Source organism: Nicotiana tabacum, chromosome 13 (assembly GCF_000715075.1).
Source record: "Nicotiana tabacum cultivar K326 chromosome 13, ASM71507v2, whole genome shotgun sequence".
NCBI lineage: Eukaryota > Viridiplantae > Streptophyta > Magnoliopsida > Solanales > Solanaceae > Nicotiana > Nicotiana tabacum.
Genome location: NC_134092.1, coordinates 37,687,824 through 37,712,539, shown reverse-complemented (window position 1 = coordinate 37,712,539; position 24,716 = coordinate 37,687,824). Strand labels below are relative to the sequence as shown.

General features: G+C 36.3%; 1 protein-coding gene across 4 annotated transcripts; it reads right to left on the bottom strand.

Moving 5' to 3' along the window:
- Positions 1 to 10,466: 10,466 nt before the first annotated feature.
- Positions 10,467 to 14,129, bottom strand: LOC107805841 (scarecrow-like transcription factor PAT1). Of its 4 annotated transcripts, none has more exons than XM_075227915.1 (2): positions 13,961 to 14,129; positions 10,467 to 12,759 (listed from the first exon to the last, which is right to left on the bottom strand). In XM_075227915.1, the coding sequence occupies exon 2, from the start codon at positions 12,548 to 12,550 to the stop codon at positions 10,916 to 10,918; it is 1,635 nt and encodes a 544-aa protein (XP_075084016.1). In that variant the 5' UTR covers positions 12,551 to 12,759; positions 13,961 to 14,129; the 3' UTR covers positions 10,467 to 10,915. The 4 variants fall into 4 exon arrangements, with proteins under 4 accessions (XP_075084016.1, XP_075084017.1, XP_075084018.1 ...); XM_075227916.1 differs by having other exon boundaries at positions 10,467 to 12,743; XM_075227917.1 differs by having other exon boundaries at positions 10,467 to 12,688; positions 13,961 to 14,126.
- Between the last annotated feature and the right edge of the window lie 10,587 nt (positions 14,130 to 24,716).

The window sequence follows — 24,716 nt, the reverse complement described above, 5'->3', positions numbered from 1 at the left end:
TCACTTGAATGATGAAAGAATGTTTAGTACATGAGCATTCCCAATGAAGTTGGCTGCTGCACTATTTTGCACTGTTGCGTGTGCAAGCAGCAACTTTACAGCTATTGGAGAGTTGACTGGTATGGTCACCAGGGGAACTGATGCCCATTTGTTCCCTTTGTTGTTTCTTTGTCGTCTGAAGTATTGATTTACATCTCCAGCTTGAGACTTGTTATTCCTACGTACTTGAGGGTGTGTATCAGGTTCCTTATCTGGTTCTTGTAATTAAATTTGTTAGATCATCAAAATATAACAAGGTACGTATAACCTTATCTGGTCCTTGTAATTAAGTTTGTTAGATCATCAAAACATAACAAGGTACATATAACCTATCACATAACGCATATAACTTTTGGGGTAAAAAAGGGTGTGACAGCAAGTAGAATTTCACTTGAATCTCTAAGCCAAAGATGCATATTTTTCATGTGGATATCATATTTCTTTTCAAGAAGTTGGCCCAAACTAAAAATATTACTTTTTAATTTTGGCACATAATAAATATCTTAAATTATCTTGTGACTACCATCTTTACAGGAGATCATGATCGTACATATCCCTTCGATTTGAATCTTTTGGGTATCTCCAAATGATACATTAGCTCTCACCATTTTATTTATCTCCACAAACTTGTCTTTGCATCCACACATATGATTTCTTGCTGCATTATCCAAATACCACGAGCTACAATCATCTATGTCTTCTTCTTTGAGGTCCACCAACAATGTTGACTCAGCTTCTTCTTTCTTGTCGTCAGCAAGGTAAGCTTTCTCTTCAACACTGCTACGACATTCCCAAGAGTAATGACCAAATTTATGACAATTATAACACTTAATTTTTGATTTTTCATACCTTTGTCCATTAATTTCTTAGTAGTAGCAACGTCTTCTTTCTCCTCTTTGTCCACGACCACGACCTCTGAATATTTGATGGATTTTAACTTCATTGTTGAAGTTGTTACCGTTACTTCTTCCTCTTCCATGACCACCACAGCCTCGTCCTCGTCCATTCCCTCGGTAGCTTTTTTTACCTCAATAATCCTTTAAGGATGCCTGAGTTTTAAGAAATTGCTCCAGTGGTACTTCTTGTCTCCTCTTGATCTTTTCTTCATGGGCCTGTAAAGAACCCTCTAATTGCTCCACCATCATAAAGTCTAAATCTTTAGACTCCTCAATAGCATACACCACAAGATCAAATTTAGGTGTTAAAGTACGAAGGATATTTTCAACCACACGGACATCTTCTATATCCTCCCTGTATTGTCTTAATTGATTTACAACAGCCTTCACTTTTGAACAATAATCCGAAATGCATTCGGATTCTTTTATTTTTAAAACTTCAAAATCAGCCCTTAAAGTTTGAAGTTTTACGTTCCTTATTTTATCAACTCTTTTGAGAGAATTTTGTAAAATCTCTCAAGCTTCCTTTGAGGTGGTAACATCAGCCACCTTTTCAAATATGGCATCATCCAAATATTAGTGGATGAGAGTGAGGGCTTGTTGATCCTTCTTCCTTGTCTTTGTAAAGACATCTTTTTTATTTTGAGGTAGAACTTCCTCATTATCGGGTTTTGCATACCCTCTGTCTACGATTTTTCACACATCCTGGGAGCTAAGAATAGCTTTCATACGTAGACACCATTTATCATAATTATCTTTTGTGAGACGGGTGTACTAAAAAGACAGCGGACCATTATTCACCATGGCTCTGATACCACGTTGTTGGGAAAAAAATGATATCCCGCCCAGGAATAATATCCACGGTAAATAACAATAACACAAGAGAATAACAACGACACCAAATCTTTTAACATGGTAAAATATAGTACCCTAGCGGAGAAATATAATACCACTAAAATATTATAATTTGATAGTGTTTAGAAATAACTACAACTTTAAAAGGAATATTTTTGGCAGAAGCATGCCTATGTCTTCCAGATATTGATCTTTAAGTCACATGAGTGGTTAGTCTCATACTTCATAATACGAAAGGAATCTAAGCTAGCAACGCTAACCTTCCAGTTACAGCTTTATTCACGACATGCAACACTTACCAATGATTTGTTAGACTTCTTTGTGATAAACTCGAAACTTTTTCTGATTGCAACAAGTTTCAGTTTGCTCACCATATATGTCTTCTTTGTTCAGAAACCTATATCCAATATGGAAATCTATTACCTGAACCAACAGGAAAAATACAGCTATGATGTGTTCCAATCGTTGCATTGCATCCTCTAGCTGTCCAGGCAATTATTAAAATCCCTGATAAAGCACCTGCATTAATCATAAACTTGCTATTTTATAAAGAAAAAGTAAGGTACGAGGTATAATTATTATATAAAAAGTAGGGTAAAAGATAAAATAGTATTTAATAATCAAGATGAGAGGAAAATAATAAGGCACACCAAATTGATCGTTACATAAGTAGCACTTTTCATCACCACGTAACAACAGATTTAACGATATGATATAATAAAATTTAAAAAATAATCAAAATAAACATTATATTTAAAGTAACAATAAAATACAATACAACAATAAAAAATAAGAACTTGTGTTGTGACCCATTTAATTCTATACAAGACTTAAATGGGCCTTTTAACCCCGTCTCCCCGGCAAAACTGTTGAACATTTTGAGCTTGATTTTGTTATCTTACCAATTTTTACAGCTGGAAATGCGTTTTACATTAGAAGTGCTTTAGAGCACTGTCCGGGGTTAAAGTTTTTAGACACTTGAAATAGGAAGTGTAGTTGATGTTATTAATTTATAAGATTCCATTGGCTTTATCTGGAAGATGTGTCTTACAACCGGAAGTACCACCTATATACTGAGAGCTCCGGAACCAAAATAATGCATTTTTGGATTCAAAGAATAAAAATATATAGAAAAAATACACTTTAACCAAAATATATATAGCGTTGTTTTAAAAGACGCTATACCTTAACGGCCGTTTGGCCAGTTAGGTATAGCGTCTTTTAGAAATACGCTATATATATTTTGGTTTAAGCGGGAACTATAGCGTCGTTTGTTAAGACGCTATATATATAATGTCTTAAAAAAGACACTAATCATATAAATATACACCGTCTCCTTCCCTTCCCCAAAACAGAATCGTCGAGCCTCCTTCCCTTCCTCCATTTTTAATCCAAAACAAATTGTGTGGAGCCCACCCGTCTCACAAAAAGTAAAGATTCTCGATCCCACGTGCTAGCTAAGGCGTTATCTCGGACATTGTTGCTTGTTTCGGCTCAAAATCATAAAATCTTCGACTTTCTAAAAATCTTAAATCGAGGTATTCCGATTTAGTTTTGGTTAAAACTTGTGTAAAAAATGCATATTAGTTATTTTTTATGTGCTCTATATTATTTTGTGATTGTTTTGCAATTTAACTAATTTGTTATTTTTTATCCAGACTATAGTTTTAGTGTGCTAAAAAAATTCGTAAAATAGAGAAATTATTATTAGTTGTTAAAACAAATATTAATTAGTTACTTTTTACTGTGGTATATGTATTTTCGTAATTGTTTTTTGTTTAAATTGATTTGTTATTTTTATCCGGTTTAGATTATTTATTTGCTAAAAGACTAGTAAACTAGATAAATTATTACTTTAGTTCCCTGTAGTGGTATCTTGTGGCCTAATGTAGTGCTCGCATTTGTAATGTAGTGAACTTTTAGCGTAGTAAAATGTAGTGCCCTTTAGCGTAGTATCCTTATAGTTATAGAAATTAATCATTTAAGTATCTTTTATTCCCAAAAATACGTCAAAACGCTGACAGTTCAAATATAAACTATCTCCAATTATAGTTAACAAACGTAAGAACATAAAAATTCAGGATACATTGGTGCTTCTGGGCCTCAAATATTGTGTCTGTAACCAAAATGTGAATATTTAATAATTAAATCTTGTATAGTTATGAAAATTAATTATTTAATTTTAGTATAGTAAACAATAAGTCAGTAACAAACAAACAAACATATAAAATAATAAAACCAACATATTAAATAATAAAACTAACATATTAAATAATGAAACTAACATATACAATAATAAACTAACATATAAAATAACAGATTTGTTGAGTGAAAAATTGAAACAAATTTCTCATCATGAACATACAGACTTGTTCAGGATACATTGGTGCTACTGGGTCTCAAATATTATGTCCGAAACCAAAATAAAAAAATTTAATAATTAAATCCTGTATAGTAAAAAATAGGTGAATAACTAACAAACATATAAAATAATAAAACTAACATATAAAATAATAAAACTAACATATTAAAGTAACATATAAAATATAAAATTATAATATTAAAAATGTATCAACCTAATTAACAATATAGTAAAAATATCGAATAAAATTTAATATTCAAGGTATTGCAATATATTTAAGCAATGGAAAAGAAAAATAATGTAATTAATTTGTTCAATTTACAATAGTCGCCGTGGAGGTTCCGTCTTTGCATCCCGGACCTGCCTCTCTAGAGCTACTATTGCTATAGGCCGAGCATAGGTCTTCCTACATATGGAAGAGACAGTTATTGGCCCAGACTTTACGTTCTAGGAGAGTACGATTCCAAACATACTGCAAAATTAATTTGTAGTATTCCTGGTTAATGGGTTCATCATACCATTCCTCAAACATACAATGATTTTCGTCATTGCCTCCAAACCTGTATAGACACATCCAGTATCTGCGCCTAACATTACCATCGGACCAACATGCCTTCATAATCCCGCGTTTGCCACAATAGCACCTTGGTTGGTCATTGCGTCCAGACATTTGTTAAGGCAAGAAAAATAAAAAATTTATGGAAAGTTTTGCTATTTGTTTTGGTTAAGCACATATAATAACTAAAATGTGTTAGTCATTTATAGGAAAGAAAAAATACATAATGTGGTATGTAACCGCGCTATACTTCGCGTGCTAATAATATTTTATGGTACAATAATGCTTTTCCAGAAGATAGCTTTTCCAGAACGGCAGCTTTATCAGGTTGACAAGACAAAACACATAACGTGGTATGTAACCGCGTTATGCTTCGCGTGCTAATGATTCTTTACGGTACAATAATACTTTTCCAGAAGACAGCTTTATCAGGTTGACAAGACAAAATACATAACGCGGTATCTAACCGCGCTATGCTTCGCGTGCTAATGATTCTTTATGGTACAATAAGAAAGCTTCTTAAACCGAACCAAGTCATATGTATTTGAAAGACCTTTTGAATAAACATTAAAACATCCATTAAAAAAATGCCACTACGTGTATTAATGTTAAATATCAAAAAGATTATTTTGAAGGTTTTTTTAAAAAATGGGTTTATGTTAGATTGTTGTATTGGAGTATTAATGTTAAATATCAAAAAGATTTAACAATAATGGAAACATAATTTTATTTCATACATTTGTAGTCAGGGTTCCCCATCGTCTGCCACCATCCGCATGCAATGTCCACTTGTCAAGCTCATGTCACATCAACCAATGATAAGCTCTTTCGTCTTCCTTCCTGATAGATTCCATGCGCCTCTTGAATTTGTACTCCTGGTGATTAGTTGCAGCCATCCACATTAAATCATGCAAGTCCTTTTTGGGATGTGCCTTCTGAAAATTGGCCTTCAGGTGCCTCACACAGTAACGGTGGTATGTATACGGTTCCTGCCATTCAGACAAATGCTCTACAGAACTTAAAATACCGCCATGCCGATCAGATATTAGACAAATATCTGAACGTTGTTTGACAACATACTCCTTCAAGTGGTTCAAAAATAGCGTCCACGTCTCTTGGCTTTCATTAGCACAAATAGCAAAATCTAGGGGAAATATTTGTCCATTAGCATCTACTGCAACAGCGATCAATAGCTTAATATCATACTTTCCATAGACATGAGTGTCGTCTATGGATATTACCGGCCGTCAATGCACAAAACTATCAATTGCTGGTTTGAAAGCCCAGAACACGTATTTGAATATATATTCTGCTATTCCCGGACTCTGCTCAAGCTTCCATTCAACAACAGTCCCGGGGTTAAAGTATTGCAATGCGGCCATGTACCTGGGTAGAGATGCAAATAACTTATTCCAGTCACCGTAAACAATTTCAAACGCACGTTTGCACCCGAGAAATGCCTTTCTTTTGGTAATGGTACACCCATATTCCTGGTGGACAGATGTAATACACTTTTTGATCTTGTACCTTATGGAAGCTTCAATGTGTGGAATCAAGACAAGTGAAATCAAGTCAACATCTAAAGTGATTTCCGCTGAATGTGTCCATTTCATAATTGTGGGTGCCAATGTATTTATCCACAACCCACATATTTGTTTTCTTCTTCCTCGCACGCAGCATCCAATTATAACCCGTAAACTATCTACGGTAAAAACCTTATATACATCCGGATATGACTCACATACCATCATCTCACGACACTCTTTTACGCTGTATATTTTTACCGCCCTGATTAGGCGCGCCTTATCAGTAAAAAGCATGCCCTTTGACAACACTGTTGGTCTAGATTCATCCCATATTGCTGATCGAATTTCGTCAATATCCCTTGTGAGGGCATTCACACCTGGCATACTTGGCAAATGATCAAGGTAGGGAATATGCCTCGAATGAAACGGCACGTGAGACTCGTATACTTTTGGTCTAACGGGAGGTGGAGCATGCTCCCTCGTCAAATCAGGTTCGGCATTCTCTTCATCCTCAACATCACCCTCGTCAGGGAAGGGTGTGTCATCTCCAGACTCATCGGCATTGTTGTCATAATCACTATTCTCTTCCTGACTCTGTGCATCTACCAGATCCCGATTAAATACGCCATCTTTGGGCAATTGAGTAAGGACAGGACCATCAAGTTGCTCGTTTTCACTGCACAACCAAAGAAATAATGAGTTACTCAAATTGGTCCAAACAATACATATAACTTTATATATTCACTTACAAATCATAATGTGTTGATATCCCATGATGCACATTATCTTGTTGATGCTGACTCTCGGATGGACCACCATGATCCAACACACTAAAACTCGGCATATTCCAACTGACCGTTGGTTCATAACTTGTAAAATTCATATCTGGTCGGTACCCCCTGTGGAATATATGAGTGTTAATACAAATAAAATACACAAAAATATATATCGTAACACAGTAGAAAAAATGAAGTTTACCACTCTGCTTGTGGATTATATATACTAGGGGAGAAATTATTTTCTCGCTCCTTATTCGCCCGTGGAGATAAGTTTAGATCCGGCCAAACTCTTTCAGCCGGAACCTGTTCTGCTAAAACCGCTCCAAAATCACCACCCGATGATTGAGGGATTTCCCTACTTTGCGCAACCACATTATTGCGAATGTCTTCAGCCTTGAAGTACATTTCCAACATTTTTATCATAATAAATTTTCGGTATTCATCTGGAGTCCTCAAAAAATCTCTCAAAATTTCATCGTCTTCGATGTTAAACTCAGCATAACAAGCAACCCCTTGCGGAGTCACAGAATACGAAGATCTTCCGGTTATTTTAAGATTCACCGAACGTTTGCTCACACTCATTTTTTTACATAACAACGATACCAATGTATCGTACTCCATTGTAAGTGGCAACTTAACATGAGACTGTGGAGATAAACTATAGCTTACTGAGTTATTCACCACCACAACCTCACCCCCTCCCCCCCCCCCCCCCAATATAATAAAACCCTACTTCTTTGCTCTTCAGACATTATGACAAAATGCAAAACAATTAAACAAACAAAAATTTCACAACACTTAGAGTAATTCTGAATGGATTTTTACAAAATCCTTAACGTCTTTATATAAGGCAAAAACCATTCCGGGAGGTGAATTATTTGAGGTATAGCGTCTTAGCTTAAGATGCTATACCCAATTGAATTATTGTTATGTCATTTAAGCCCATAAGAATTATTTGTGGGTCCACAATAATACATATAGCGTCTTTTAAAAAAAATGCTATATATATAGCATCTTTCTAAAGGACGCTATACCTAACTGGCCAAACGGCCGTTAAGGTATAGAGTCTTTTAAAACGACGCTATATATTTTTTGGTCACTGTGTATTTTTTTCACATGTTTTTGTTCTTTGAGTCCAAAAATGCATTATTTTGGTTTCGGACTCATATACTAAGCGTTTTACAAAACATTGTTTGAGTTAGGTATGATGAAAATTATTTTTCATACAAAAAAAAAAATGATTTAGGGGTACCGGCTCAAGTATAAACTAATTACAAATTCATCTTTATGTAAACAATAATTAAAACTTGATAATAATAATAATAATAATAATAATAATAATAATAATAATAATAATAATAATAATAATAATAATAATAATAATAATAATAATAATAATAATAAACCCAAAATCAGAAAGTGTTTTGATGAATTTTTTGAGTAAAGACTGATAATAAATGTTTAAGTATTGGTTGAAACAAGTGCTATAAAATTAAAGTTAAGATAATTGTAAGAAACAATTTCGGCCCATAGATGGAAAAAGTAATTTTTCTCCATTTTGTTTGTTGATGAGCCAAAAACTTTCTGAAAAAATATACTCTATCCGTTCTAATTTATGTGAACCTATTTCTTTTTTGGTCCGTTCCAAAAAGAATGACCCATTTCTAAATTTAGAAATAATTTAGCTTAAATTTCCAATTCTACCCTTAATGAGAAGCTTTTATAACCACACAAATACTCTTGACCCTTTTTTGACTTGTTTAGGACCACAAATTCCAAAAGTCTTCTTGTTTTCTTAAACTCCGTGCCCAGTCAAACAAGTTCACATAAATTAAAACGGAGAGAGTAATAAAGATTGATAATAATATTAGCAAACCAAAAAATATGTGAATCTTTCATGAACTTTATGAGTAAAATTAACATTAATGTCTAAGTGTTGGTTGGAGGAAGTGAAATGAAATTATAAATCAAGATAATTGTAAGATAAGTGAGGAAAGTCATTTTCTTGATGAAAAATAATTCCTGGAAATCAAACACTAAAAAAATAACTTTATCATAAAGTATATTTTCCAAGAAACTGACTACAACCGCACGAAACATAGCCTTGTAATCAAAACTCCCTAAACACATGATTTGCATTTTTTTGCTTTCATTTGTTGAAATGAGAGTGCGTTAGATATCGAACCTGTGATAGTTAAAGTGTTAAATTGTTACTACACTATTTGCTTAAAAAAGTTATTATGAATTCATCTCAAAAAGAATGAAAAGTTGTTGAAGAAAGTTTTGTATTAATGTACCTGAATTGTTTTTTATCTATATGATTTGAAGATATTTTCTTAACATAATATTGTTATAATAATTTGTTCATTTAATTTGTTATGTGACAACTAACACCGCTTACTTCTGTGTACATCATGATAGCAAAATGTTTCTAGACAACATAATTTAATGGACATGCAGTCTTAATTAAGCGCATGTAATATTTCGCAGGTTTGAGTTTTTGACTGTAGACTAAACCCCACAAGCTGGGAAAGTTTTGGTTTGTTCAAATATATGTTGGCTTTTGCCTCTTTTGTTATTGCGGTGTCAGTGCATTCGATCTCCTCACTTCTAATACACTAAGGCAACCGACCGACTTTATTAATTATATATATGTTGCTCCTCAAGAGGATAGAAGAAGAAGAATATGAAAAACGTGGCTCCTATTTTGCTATCTATAAGATGGTCAATATTCACTTTCCAAATTATTGGTAGAGAAGTGACAAGTTATTGTAAACTTGTCTTGCTCTAACTGGACTAATGTGCTGATAAAACAAACAAAATTCCGCTTTTTAAGATTATTTATTTATGTCCTCATAATTCATATAGGTGGACAAGTTAAAAAAAAATACCTATGGACACCAAATAACTCTCTAAAATTTTCGGAAAAGGTGCCTCCTCATAACGAAGATCACAGTTGGAAGTGCTCTAATTGAATATTGTTTTTTTTTTCTTATGAAAAGGTAAAGGGCTCTAATTGAATAGTGTCTCAATAATGATTCGTTTTACGAGTGAAATAAAACCTGGTTTTAGTTTTAACTTTTTTTCTTTCTCTATTTATTTAAAAGGCAAAGAATACCACTCTATCAATAACGACATTAGAACTAAACATTATGGACGTATACTTCCTCCTTTGTGACATTTTGAGCGACTTGAAAGAAAATGTCTCAAGAAACATAATTTTAAGTACAATTGGTCATATTTCAGTGAGAAATAATTTTCAAAAAATCTGTCCAAAAATGGAAGATTTTAAAAGCCAATGTTCTCAAGACAGCAAGTTAGTACAGGATATACAAGAAGTTTTGTGATACATTTCCAGTCTTGTACAAGAAGAATCTGTTGTATGCATCAACTTATTACTTTGCGGAAGACCACTCAAATGTCAACTGATATCAAATCTAAAACAGGAGGTTATAGATCATAGAACATAAAATGGCACCTTAAGCAAAATCTTACAAGCACCAGCATTGCATATTGGATTAATGCTTTCCAAGAAGGAAGCTTCACTGATTGATTAAATGAGTACATTATGGAGGAACCTTATTTTTTCTCAAACCATTCAGCTACTAAATAAAAGGACCTTATTTTTTTTCAAACCATTCAGCGACTAAATAAAAGGGCAGCCCGGTGCACTAAGCTCCCGCTATGCGCGGGGTCCGAGGAAGGGTCGGACCACAAGGGTTTATCGTACGCAGCCTTACCTTGCATTTCTGCAAAAGGCTGTTTCCACAGCTCGAACCCGTGACCTCCTGGTCACATGACAGTAACTTTACTAGTTACGCCAAGGCTCCCCTTCCATTCCGCAACTACGACAAGAAAACTAAAGATTCCACCCACCAAGCTTGCTACTAAAACTAACAACTCTACTTCCATGCACAAGAAGCAACCAAATCTCTGTTCATCCAACCGAGGTACAAAGCTCCATCTCTTTCTTCAAGCCTATATTTGTCACAGTAGTTTTCTACCAATGCTTTGATAGTAGAATTCACCAATGAACTCAAAGGATATGGGCTGAAACCAGCCATTCTAAACCGTGACTTCCACTTACCAAGAAGCTCATGCCGCTCCACCCTCTCAATTCCCTCGCAGGCGATGATGTTAACAATATCTTTTGCCAAACAATGCTGCTCAACATTGATGCGCTCCTTATGCGCCCTTGGGAGTGTCGCATCAATTGATTCAAACATGGCAGTATAGTAATCTAACGTTTCAAGGAATCGAGGAAAGAAAGCTGCAGTGTTTGTATTAGATTCTTGCTCAACAAGAGTAACCACCTTGGGATTCAAGCTCTTAACCAGCCGTATCAGTCGATCCCGATGATTTTCGGTGCTCACACTTTCGTCTGGCATGTGATGCAACACAAATGCAAAATTTACTGCCAGTGCTTCGCCAGGTCGAATTCCAAGGTTTTCTAGCTGAACATCAGAAGTAGATATGGCGGCAGCATGAAACTCAAAAGGCACCTTGAAGGACTCAGCAAGTGTAGAAAGCCTCTTGCCAACAATATTAAGCCCTCCTCCACGCGCATAGGCTGATTTGGAATCATCAATACCCGTTATGCGGATATGAGGTGGACCTCCAGGCCGAGCTGCAAAAGCTTGGATTAGAGTAACCCACTGACTCCCTTGAGAAATTTGGAAATCAATGATATGAACTCTTTGTTCATCCTTCATTGCTTCTGCAATGGCACCATTTGCCGACATGTATCCAAATTTGAAGTAGGGGCAAACTTCATGAAGAATATGCATATATGAAAGCAGTTCAAAACTAGCTGGTTCTTTGCATCTTTGGGATTTGTATATGGAACTTCCTGATGCCGCTAACCTTGCTACAAGGCCTTCAAGGATGTATGCTCCGAGTCGCTGAATTGGTTCCCCTGACACTGACACCATTTGACGCAACTCTGATATCAACCACTGAGCTGTAAGCAAATCACCATCTGATTCTGCTTTTGCACACGCAATGAGCACATGTTTTAAATCCCCTCTAGGTATCGCCTCCAACATTTGTCTCCAACAGCCAATTTCTGGGGAGGTCATACAGCTCGGCAGGGAATTATCACAACTATCCAGAACGTCTGAATTAGGTCCCAGCATTACAGTTTCCAATTCTTTTAGCTTGTGCCTGAAATCATTCACATCATCTGTAATGCATGATCCACTTACTGGGGAGTTGTAGTTAGTATCAGGCGAGTAATGTACGTCTGATAAGCATGACTGAGATTCTTGATGGGAAGTCGGACTTCCATTTGGAGTGAAACTGACAGCTGATATTGAGTTTTGAACAACATACTTGCCAGTAGGTGAGGAGGACTCCAGTGTGCAATACCAATCAGAATAAGTTTGAATGGAGTGATTACCTCCTTGGGTTCGATTAATATTGGTCATCTGCTTGTCTAATGTTTGAAACTGAGGTAGATAGGATGCCTCTGTTTTTTGCACAGATTTATAAAGAGTATCAGACATGGCTGATCTTCTAAGTCGCTGTGACGCTTGCATTGAAAAGATGCTAACTGCCACTTTTGTATATGATGTATTCAATCTTGCATCTGCTCACCCTAGATGTTTACTGCACTCTACAAAGACCATTTATATAGCAAGGTTCTCTGGCTGCTGCAACGAGAGCCTTTAATATTCCTTCACAACGACAACAAACTCACAGACTGTGCAGAATTAGGAAGTTTAATTGAACCTACACATGTCAATTACTTGATACATCAAAGCAGCAAAAAAGAGAAAAAAATGAAGTCAGAGATAGAAACTTAATTTTCCAATCATACTAGAGCATGAAAATTCATAAGATTTCTACTAAGTACATAACATCAGAAGGTTGGCAGGAAAACCACATTAATGCAAATAGAAGGCCAAGAAACTAAAAAATAATGAAAGCTTCTAAAGCAATTAGCCCACACCAAGAAGAAAACATGTGTGTTCACATCTAAAAGATAAACTACAATAAACTATTTTAACTCCCATTAACATCAATTTAGATTGCTTTGGTCCCACAGCCGGATTATACTTATCTTTTGCACCAAAATTATCCAAGTTATCTAATTCAGGCCTATAATCACTTTGTCCACAAACATTCTCCTAGTCCCACTACAAGACCTTTCTCACCTGTGTTTTAGTTTTGAAGTAAGATTATTATAATTCTCAAATTCCACTTATGGCAGATTTCATGCAAAAGGAAGTCAGACCAAGAACCAAGCTAAACACAGACTTCAAGTTACCCGCAAAGATTACTTAAATGGAAACAAAATTCTCAGAAAATTGCAACTTTATCGACTTGCAGGAAAAATAATGAAAACTGAAATGGGCTAAAAGAGCAAAACAACCACAAAGATCCTCAATTAAAATGTAAGGAAGGACTGCAGTTATCAAACTGTAGTTGCTACACCAACCTTAAACTGTAGAATACCAGACAAAGAACCAAGCTAAACTAATAGTCCATTTTCCCAGAAAAATTGCGACTTAATCCAATTGCAGAACGAAAGGAAGGGAAACTGAATTGTACAACAGATGACAGAGGCAACAAAAAGGATTTTGAATAGAAATGCAAGAATGAACTGACTTCAAGTTTTACTAAAATATTCCTTAAATTATACCAAAATTCTCAGGAGAAATGCATCTTTATCCAAAAATGCAGAAAGAAAAAGAAGTGAAATTGAAAAGTTACAACCGAGCATAAAACCAACCGCAGACACTTGAAATATTGCAAAAATGGACAACTTCAGCGTTTCAATCGAAAATTCCTCACATATAGCAAAATTGCATTTTTATTCAATAGCAGAAAGAAAACAAGGGAAACTGAAATGGAACAACAAAGCACAGAAGCAGACACAAAGATTCTGAACTGAAATGCAAGAATGTAACTGTAATTCAAATCAATTCAGTAGCTGGTACACCAACCTTAAACTGAAGAATCCCAGATTCTGTTTTGTTTTTTTGCTTTTTTTCCCTTCTAAAAAGATATTTTCTTTCATTATTACAACTAAAAGAACTGTTTTAATGTGGAGAGAGAGAAAGAAAGAGAGAGAGAGAGTAGGGGAGGACAGGACCCTACCAAGTTAACCCCTTCTGTGAATTCATTCAAGTAGTATTATAAAAAGGTTAAAGTTAATAAAAAGGTCCTCAACGTTAGTATAATTAACAATAATGCCACTAAGGTGTATTTTCTAATTGATAATACTAGTGGCCTAAATTACTCTTAATCAACAAGTAGTGGGCAAGTTGATGAATAAAAAAACAAGTGGGCAAGTAGGGTGCTACTCGCTCTTAGTTGTATTTAAAATTAAAATAATTTACTTACTCAGATTTAAATGCTGTATCTACTTCAACGGCTCAACCTTCATTTGTTTTTCATAGTGTTCTCAAAACAAAACATGTAATAGTAATTTTTGAGTGTTTTTAGTGTCAACCAACTCAATTTATTCTGAGATTGGTTTGGATGTTGCCATAATTATAGATTTGAGTTATTGTTTTTACCCATGCTTTATTATGAAATTTATTTATAGTCTTTCGTACTAGATTCCCGTATGGTATGGATCAATTTCTTTCTTTCTTTTCTTTTTTTTTTTTTTGTTTTTTTGTTTTTTTGCTTCATCTATTTTCATTTTGCACCCATATAACTTATGCTTTAACAAGAATATCGTATTATATTGAATCTTCAAAGTTAGTAAGCCATGTTATAGACAGTTAAAAGAAGAAAGACAAAAGTAGTATTCGTCACAACGGGGGTTTCAAAAAGCGTTTTTTGGGCGACACATGAACCAAAAATAAACCAATACCAAAAATACACTCAAGCGTACTTGTGGGTGTAAGTATTGTGGGGCGTAGGTCTCAATATTCCGGGCGTTACGCCTAGTATTCAAGGCGTTCGCCTGTGCGTAATTCATTTGGGGCGTAAGCCCCGAGAACTTTTTTAAATTTGAGTTAAAATATCTTAATAATTTTTTAAAAATTAAATATTTAAAAATTAACGTATAGTAAATTTTCAAACTTAAAATATCCAAAACTAGCAGTTACAGCGGCCAAAACTACAACTTTTAGTCATTTGTATGAGGAACTCGAGGGCCGAGGTGGGGATAAAAGGTTGTTCAGGTTAGTCAAAGCGCGAGAAAGGAAGGCGCGTGTAACGACCCGACCAGCCGTTTTGAATATTATAACCCCGTTCCCCCATTTATTACTCAATTTATGTTTTGCAATTGATTTATGAATTATCGGGTTAGTTGGTTCGGGTCCGGAAGGAACTCGGAATGAAATGAGGCACTTAGTCTCATAATTGAAACATTTAAGTTGAAAAAGTGGACCGGATATGGACCTATGTGTAAACGATCTCGGATTTGAATTTTGATGGTTCTGTTAGCTCCGTTAGGTGATTTTGGACATTAGGAGTAGGGCTGCTTATCGGGCGGATTGGGCGGTTAATTACTCTTAACGGTTTGGCTTAATGGTTATCGGCTTTTAAATGTATTAATCCGTTAGCCACCCGATAAGACATCGGGCGGATTGGTATCGGTTTAGCTCTTATCGGGCGGTTATCGGGCGGTTTATCGGCCTAATTCATTCTATATTGCGTGCATTAATTGTTTGTTGACCGCTTAGCATACAAATTCAGAATAGAAAATTACACATTGAGTCCAGACATACATGTCTGTTAACGCCTACATAAGAATGATGTAGTGTGTGATATGGTGTAGAGTGAAAAAAGCAGAACACATTATAGTTTACATTACATCCCAAAGCAGACTATGATATGATGTAATTAAGGAAAAAGTAGTTCTAATGGATATGCCATTGTAACTCTTGCTAGATATAACATGGATCGTACAAGAATATCAAATTTCATTGAGATAACTATGTGATTGCCTGGGTTTATATGCAAAGGAATAATTTTTGTAGTTTAGCTCATTAAATATAATGGTATCTAAGCTTTTATTAATTTATTCATAGCACAAACGAAGCAAAATTACAATAAATGTGCGGTTCTTCCCTTTGTTTCTTGTTCATTTCTCTTAGAAAGTTGACAATATATTAATAATTAACACAAAGGCTGTGCTGGAGCCATATTTACAATTTTAAAAAGAAAAAATATGAGGTTGCTCTTCATACTAGGATATTAAGATAGAGTGCTGGAAGCCTGGAAGTCGACGAGATAGAGTATTGTGGGTGGCTGCTGGAGTGTTGGTTAAATTTCTACTGAAGCTGGTTGAATTATGGTCGAATAAAGAGAACCATAATTCTGCTGGTAGTTGCTTGTTGAAGTTTAGGCATTAGGGTTCTGATTATTTAGGAATTATGCGTTAGAACTTAGAGATAGAGTACTGGAAGAAGTGGAAGGGTTTTTGATATTTAATATATATATATGGATAAAAATAAATTTTATATATATATATATATATATATATATATATATATATATATATATATTCTTAACGGGTTAACGGATTATCCGTTAAAAAAATTGAATAATTCGCCCCCAAACCGATAAGCCGTTAATAAAAAAAATTCAATCCGTTCCCCGTTCGTTAAACCGTTAACCCGATACCAATAAGCCATTAAGCTTTGGTTTCTGTTCGGTTTTCGATTTCGGTTCGGTTTTGAACACCCCTAATTAGGAGTGCGTCCGAAATGTGATTTGGAGGTCCGTGGTAGAATTAGGGTTGAATTGGCGAAATTGAAAATTTAGCGATTTCGGTCGGAAGTAAAAAAAATTGATATTGGGGTCGGAATGAAATTCCGAAAGTTGGAGTAGGTTCGTAGTGTTATTTGTGATGTGTGTGCAAAATTTGAGGTCATTCGGACGTGGTTTGATTGGTTTCGGCATCGGGTGCCGAATTTAGAAATTTAGAAGTTCTTAGACTTGAATCCGAGGGTAAATTGATGATTTGGTATTGTTTCGAGTGATTCGAAGGTTCGACTAAGTTGGTATGTTGATTTATGACTTGTTGATATTTTTGGTTGAGGTCCCGAGGGACTCGGGGTGATTTCGGATGGGTATCGGAGAGTTTGGAAGTTGAAAAATGCAGCTGGAGTTGCTATTCTGGTGTGTCCGTACCTGCGGATTGGGAACCACATGTGCGATGATCGCAGGTGCGTGGGAGGCTCGCAAATGCGTATATGGTCGCAGATGCGAAGAGTGGATCGCATCTGCGGGCTCGCAGGTGCGAGGAGACTTCCGCAGGTGCGAATTCTGGCCAGTTAAGTGGAATGCGCAGGTGCGCACCGGAGTCCGCAGATGCGGAAGCGCAGGTACGAGAAAGAGTCCGCAGGTGCGGAATCCCTGGGGCAAACCCTATATATCACACTTCGCGAATTTTGGTGCATTTTTCACCATTTCTATTCGGTTTTTGGAGCTTTTGGGAGAGATTTGAAGAGGGAATCAAGGGGGTTTTATTGAGATAAGTTACTTGAGCCCTAATACTTGTATATATGGTGATTTTTTATTGTTTTAATTATGGCAATTAGTGAAAATGAGGGGTCAGGGCTTGAGATTTTGGAGAAGTAATTTAAGAATATGAAGGACTAAACGATGTCGGATGTTAATGAATTTATATGGTTAGACTCGGGAGAGGACAAGGTTTATTATTCTTCCATTTTTGACTGATTTCGAGACGTGGGCCCGGGGGTCGAATTTTGGTCATTTTTGGATTTTTGGCATATTTTGTAGTTTTTCTTGTGGAATTCATTCCATTAGCGTATATTAATAGTATTGTACTGATTGTGATTAGATTCGGAGCATTTGGAGACCGGGTCCAGAGACGAGGGCATCGCGGGGTAGGATTTTTACGCGGTTAAGGTAAGTAATAGTTTTAACTCTGGCTTTGAGGGCATAAACCCGGAGATTTGACATCACGTAATTGTTTGAAAGTGATACCCACGCTAGGTGACGAGCGTGTGGGTGTGCACCGCGAGGGATTGAGACTTGGTCTGTCCCGTGAAGCTGTGAGGCCTAATGGCTATTATCTATGGTTATGTGTTTATTGTTGTTGAACTTGTTTGCCTTCATGTTAGAGATCATGCTTAGGCTTTATTCATGCTCAAATTATTTGTACTCAGTCATAGAAATTATTGTACTTGTTTACCTCAGTCTCTATTATTTGCTAATATGCGGTGATACTTAATGTGGGTTGTGTTCTCTTATTTGTTGGTGATGATGAGGCTAGTGAGGTACATGATTGAGTGAGGCCGAGGGCCTGGTTGTGAGAATATTAATACCATAGTGCGTGAGTTATCCGCGTAGCACGTGAGTTGACCGTGCGGGTCCAGGTATTAATACCATAGCGCGTGTGTTGTTCGCGTAGTACGTGAGTTGACCGTGCGGATTCAGGTATTGATATGATGGCACGTGAGTTGTCCGTGCTTAGCGCTTGGGCTTTGGGAGCCCCTCCGGAGTCTGTACACACCCCCAGTGAGCGCAAAGTGTTGAGTGTTTTGAGTATTGAGTGCTGAGTACGAGTGATGAGTGATGGAGTGACACTGCTGTGAGGTTGTATTTATTTTTGTTGTTGCTGCATTTATCTGTTAAACTTCTTTGTGGCATTTACTGAGTTATGGAATTTACCTGTTTATTTCTGTTTATTTTTAAATTGTGAAAAATAAATAACTGGACTGTTTTACTTAGCTCGTCACTATTGTTCAGTTTCTTAGTTATTTCTGTTACTTGCTGAGGTGATTGTAGTCATGCTATACCTTGCACTTTATGTGCAGATTCATGTAAGTTAGAGCGCGGTGATCTAAGTTCAGGCCGGCTATCGTTGGAGACTGTAAGGTAGCTGCTAGCGTCCGCAGGACCTTGTTACTCCTTTTATCATTTCCTCTTTTGGATTGTATTGACAGTTAAACTGTTTCATTTCTTAGTTTATAGATTTAGACGCTCATGACTTAGTGACACCTCGATGTTTGGGGCTTATTTTCGTATTTTTAAAATTATATTTAGAGTTGATTTAGTTTATGAGAAATTCAAATGTTGAAATATTTTATTAAATTATTATAATCGATTTAGTAAAAATATTTTGGGAAGTAGGCTTGTCTTGTAACACGATAAGCGCCATCACGACCATGGTTAGATTTTGGGTCGTGACAGCGCGTGACTTGGACCAAATGAAGCGCATCAAGGAAGAAGAAGGTAGAGTTTTGTTGGATGGGGAGCTTATCTGTCAGAGATGGCAGACCTACTTCCATAGTCTCTTGAACGAGGAGGGGGACAAGAGCATTATACTGGGTGATTTGGAACTCTCTGAGAGTCGTTATGACTTTAGGTATTGTAGGTGAATTAGAGTGGATGAAGTTGAGGGGGCTATGCGTAAACTGAGCGGGGCAAAGCGACCGGGTCGGATGAAATTCCGGTGGAGTTTTGGAAGAGTGCGGGCAAGGCAGGCTTGGAGTGGCTCACTAGGTTATTTAATGTCATTTTTAGAACGAAAAAGATGCCCGAAGAGTGGAGGTGGAGCACGATGGTTCCTGTACACAAGAACAAGGGTGATATCCAAAATTGCAATAACTATCGGGGTATCAAGCTGCTTAGCCATACTATGAAAGTCTGGGAGAGAGTGGTAGAGCTAAGGGTGAGGAGAAGTGTGTATATTTCCAAGAACCATTTTGGGTTTATGCCGGGGCGTTCGACTACAGAAGCCATCCACCTTGTTAGGAGATTGATGGAGCAGTATAGGGAGAGAAAGAAAGACTTGCATATGGTGTTCATCGACTTAGAAAAGGCGTACGATAAAGTTCCGATGGAGGTTTTGTGGAGATGTTTGGATACTAGATGTGTACTTGTTGCCTACGTTAGGTTGATTAAAGACATGTATGATGGGGTAAAGACCCGAGTGAGGACGGTGGGTGGGGGACTCAGACCATTTTCCAATTATGATGGGGTTGCATCAGGGGTCGGCACTCAGTCTTTTTTTATTTTCTCTCGTAATGGACGTACTGATGCGCCACATCCAAGGGGAGGTATCGTGGTGCATACTATTTACAGATGATATTGTATTGATTGACTAGACGCGAGATGGTGTGATTGCACAATTAGAGGTAGGGAGGCAGACCCTGGAATCTAAAGCTTTCAAGTTGAGCAGGACCAAGACAGAATACGTGGAGTGTAAGTTCAGTGGCGGGACTCATGGAGGGGAAGGGGAGATGAGGCTAGACTCGCAGGTCATTCCTAGGAGAGGGAGTTTTAAGTACATTAGGTCTATTATTCAGGGGGATGGGAAAATTGATGAAGATGTAACACATCGTATTGGAGCGAGATTGATGAAATGTAGACTCGCTTCCGGTATTTTGTGTGACAAGAAGGTGCCACCGAAACTTAAGGATAAGTTCTACAGAGTGGTAGTCAAACCAACGATGTTGTATGGGGCTGAGTATTGGCCAGTCAAGATCGCTCATGTCCAGAAGATGAAGGTAGCAGAGATGAGGATATTGAGATGGATGTGCGGGCATACCAGGTTAGATAGGATCATAAATGAGGCTTTTGGAGACAAGGTGGGCGTGGCCCCTATTGAGGACAAGATGCGGGAAGCGCGACTTAGATGGTTTGGTCATGTGAGAAGGGGGAGCACAGACGCCCCGAGGTATGAGAGGTTGACATTAGAGGGCCTACAGAGAGGTAGAGGTAGACCAAAGAAGAGGTGGGGAGAGGTGATTAGGCAAGACATGTCGCAACTTCAGCTGACCGAGGACATGACATTTGATAGGAAGGTATGAAGGTCGAGAATTAAGGTAGTAGAGTAGGTAGTCAAGAGTATTCATAACGGTAGTATTAGCACGCAATCTCGCTTTCTGTTGGTAGTAGGTTTTTATGACTAACCGTTGTTTTCTTTCATTGTTGATCACCTTACTGTCTTGTTGTTTATATTCTGCTTTTATATGATTTTTGGGTATTGTCCCTTCTTTTTAATATTTTCATTAATGTGCTGCTTATATTTTCCTGAGCCGAGGGTCTATTGGAAACAACCTCTCTATCCTCATAAGGTAGGGGTAAGGTCTGCATACACACTACCCTTCTCACACCTCGCTGTGTGGGATAATATTGGATATGTTGTTGTTGTTGTAAAATATCCAAAACCAAATATCTTTTATAATTGTTTATCCTAATTACATAATCTTTTCTCTTTGTCGTTTACTACTAAGTGACAAATACACTTTAGATCTTGTCTGCAAAATGCAAACTACAAAACAAAGAGTTTTGTCCTCCAATTTTTAATTTGCTTCTACGCTCGCATTTTCTTTCTTTATGCTTCATTTTCTTCAAAACAAAATTTACATTCTTATTCTTTTCAAATTAATTTTTGATTTTAGAATTTCTTTTGATATATATCGCTTTAGTTTTGATCTTGTTTTGATGACTCTATTCTGGCTATTTGTATTATACAAGGAGTATTTGTAATTTGTTATCTAGTTTTAAGTTTTTAAATAAAAACTTTATTTTATTGTCACTAAAATATCATTTTTATAGCTCTAAGTATGTTCTATCATAGTCATGTTATAGGTGTAATGGATCTTTAAGTCTTTCATTTTTAAGCAAAAAATATCTATTCTTTTGTATTAGAAATTAAATATCCACGAAGCTTACGTCTTGTGCCCTAGGACTTTCGCCTCTTCTCATATTAAATAAAATCCTCGTTTTTGTCTACGCCTTTTAAAACACTGGTCATAGCAAGAATAAGAATAGTAGAATAATAGAAACAAGAAGGCATGACAAAGGAGATTTTGGGATCCGGCTCACCTCCTATACACCTTCCTTTAATTTGATGACACCTGTTCCTTCTTAAATCTAATAGTCAATATTTATTTAACTAAAACAGTTAAACTGCCCCTCAGCAGTTAAAACTTTTTCATTAACTAATTCATGAAATAGTTTATACGAAATAAAAGATGTCTACTTGATTAGCCCTTCAATATTTTCATGTTTATTATCTCTCGTGACACTGAAAAGTGATCTGCACCTATGTACCATTTTCATATTTCCAGCAACTCTTCCATCTGTCAAAGTGGTTAAAAAACTCTTCTAATACTTTTGTTTGCAATGGTTAAAAAAGCTCCGTTGTTTCTCCATGATTTTCATGGTAAGAAATATTTTTTACCCTACAAAAACGATTTTCTTAGCAGTATTTTCTGATGCTTTGCCAAATTGGTACTGATCCAGGGAACGATTTTTAGTTAACCATGATTTGAGGGGCTGTTTTAGTTAAATAAATATTGACCATCAGATTTAAGAAGGGACAGGTGTCATAAAATTAAAGCTAAACTGGAAGATGAGGGATAATGTACAGGAGGTGAGCCGTATACGAGATTTTTCATAATAACAATGAAGTCGCAAAAAAATGACTTAAGGACAAAAACAGAAGTCTATAGGAAAGAACAATACGACAAATTAACCCCGTCCAATTTTGCAATCCACAAATTATCTTCCACCTTTTTCCTATTTAAAATGGACTGCTAATATTCTATTGTATGCTCAGATTAAATTGTAGAAGCATAGGCACCAAATAAATTCGTAAATAACTGTTGTCTTAACATTTGTTAAGAACATAAGGATTGAGGTCTCTTATATTTAAAACGAAGATGAGAGGGAAAAAAAAAGTTAATTCTCATTAATGTAGGATGCCATAAAATAAAATATTGTATATAAAACATGATAAGTGTCACTGTATTATACTTGTCATCGTAATGTCAATTTCGATAATGATATCGTAAAATTTTATAAATTGGTTCGTATATCATTTGGGATGGCAATAAGAGACTTAAAATGTAGACAGCGACCGAACTTAATTAATAGATTGGGACACAATGTAAAGATTATAGTCAGAAGTTTCTTTGAAAAAAAATTAAAGTATAGTCATTCTTAATTTTTCTCACTTGTCTCATGAAAGAGGAGGGAATTTTACAGAACATTTGACTAGTTTATAGCACCACTAGTTTGGATTGTTTAACATACAGATGGCAGCAATATGCCATCCCGAATTTTACTAAGATGTAAGTGTAACATTCTAATATTCTATCAATCTTTCTTAAATAAACAAGAAAAATTATAGGGTTAATTTCAACTAGCTAGAGATGCAGCATATGTAAAGTATTTGATAAGCTAAAGCAAGCCATTAATACAAGTAAATGACAGCATAACAATGGTATATTAACTATTTGTCCCAACAAATTTCATATTAATTTATTTAGTAATAGCCTACCTTTAAACTTCTCATTTACTTTTAGTGAGATAATTTATAGTCATACAAATATCTATCTCTTATAAACACCGTTGTATAAATGGGAACGGATGGAATAATGAGTATGAATGCACATGCTGTCCTTAACTTTTGGATTGATAACTCTTTACTATATGTACATGTACACACTATATATACAGATACGAGCTTCAAAGATCTCATGAATACAATTAACATTAATTGATTTTTGGACTTATGGCTATTTGGTGGGGTGATCCCCTCACGGCAAGTTATTCTCTTGGAATAAATATTTTCGATCACATGGCACACGTTTCATTTCTTTTCTTGTTTTGTTTTTTCGCACGTGAAAATAAATCAAGTAACGAACGGCTAATGTTACTCGAAGCATTGAAGGAACAGCAGTAGCCTTTAGAAAGCCTTAAATAAACAGCATTCTCTATTCCTACTTAGCAGCCCTAAGCTTTGAATGAACAGGATAAAACAGTACCGAACCAAGGTAGGTAACAGTATGGTGCTTCTTTGGTTCGCAGGGCGGAGCAACATTACTGTATAGGGTAAAATATGTTTATATTAAAATGATCGTATGAGTAAGTGACATGCGGAGCCTAAGACAGAAGATAGTTAAATCCGAAGGCAATAGTCACGTCTGTTACCGGTGAGAATTATACTCACAAAGATGAAATAAATGCCGGTCACCCGGTAACATTTAATCAAGAATATTCTATAGCATTAAGTACATGGCCCATTACAAGTAATATGGAATTCACTGTCTTCCGTTACACATTCTTTAAGGATCCTCATAATTGATATTAAAAAGGGGCTTGATCCTAGGACCTTGTTCTCTAGGTGCTGCTATAAATAGTGAGCTCTATTATCATTGTAAACAACACGAATTTTCTGGCAAACATACGCTACACTCTATTCAAAACTCAATATAATTTTATCTTTTTGTTGACTGATATCGTAATTGTTTGTAAGAGGTTGCGACGCTCCTGAAAAATGGCCATCTCAGGTAATTCTTAAGTGACCGGGCCAAAAACAATTACGGTCGTAATCGTGACAATACGGAGTCCTCAAAAGCAGGAGAAGATCCCCCGCGCCTGACGATCAACATGTATTTTTTTTGGGGGGGGGGGGGGGGAACGAGATTAACGGGGTTACCTTCTCGGCGGCAAAAAAGACGAAGGTGTCAGTAACCCACAATAAGAGACTCCGGAAAGTCGATGAAGACGACATCACTTTCACGGAGGAAGACACAGATGGATTGTTGCTACCGCACAACTTTGCATTTGTAACTTCTTTAAATGTATTAGATTTTAAAATCAAACGTGCTCTGGTGGATCCAGGGAGCTCGGCCAATATTATATAATGGAGGTTATTAGAGCAAGCCAAGCTTACCGGGAGCATCATTCCAGCCACAAAACTCCTCACCGGGTTTAACCTAGCAAGCGTGACAACCCGGGAAGAGATCCTGCTGC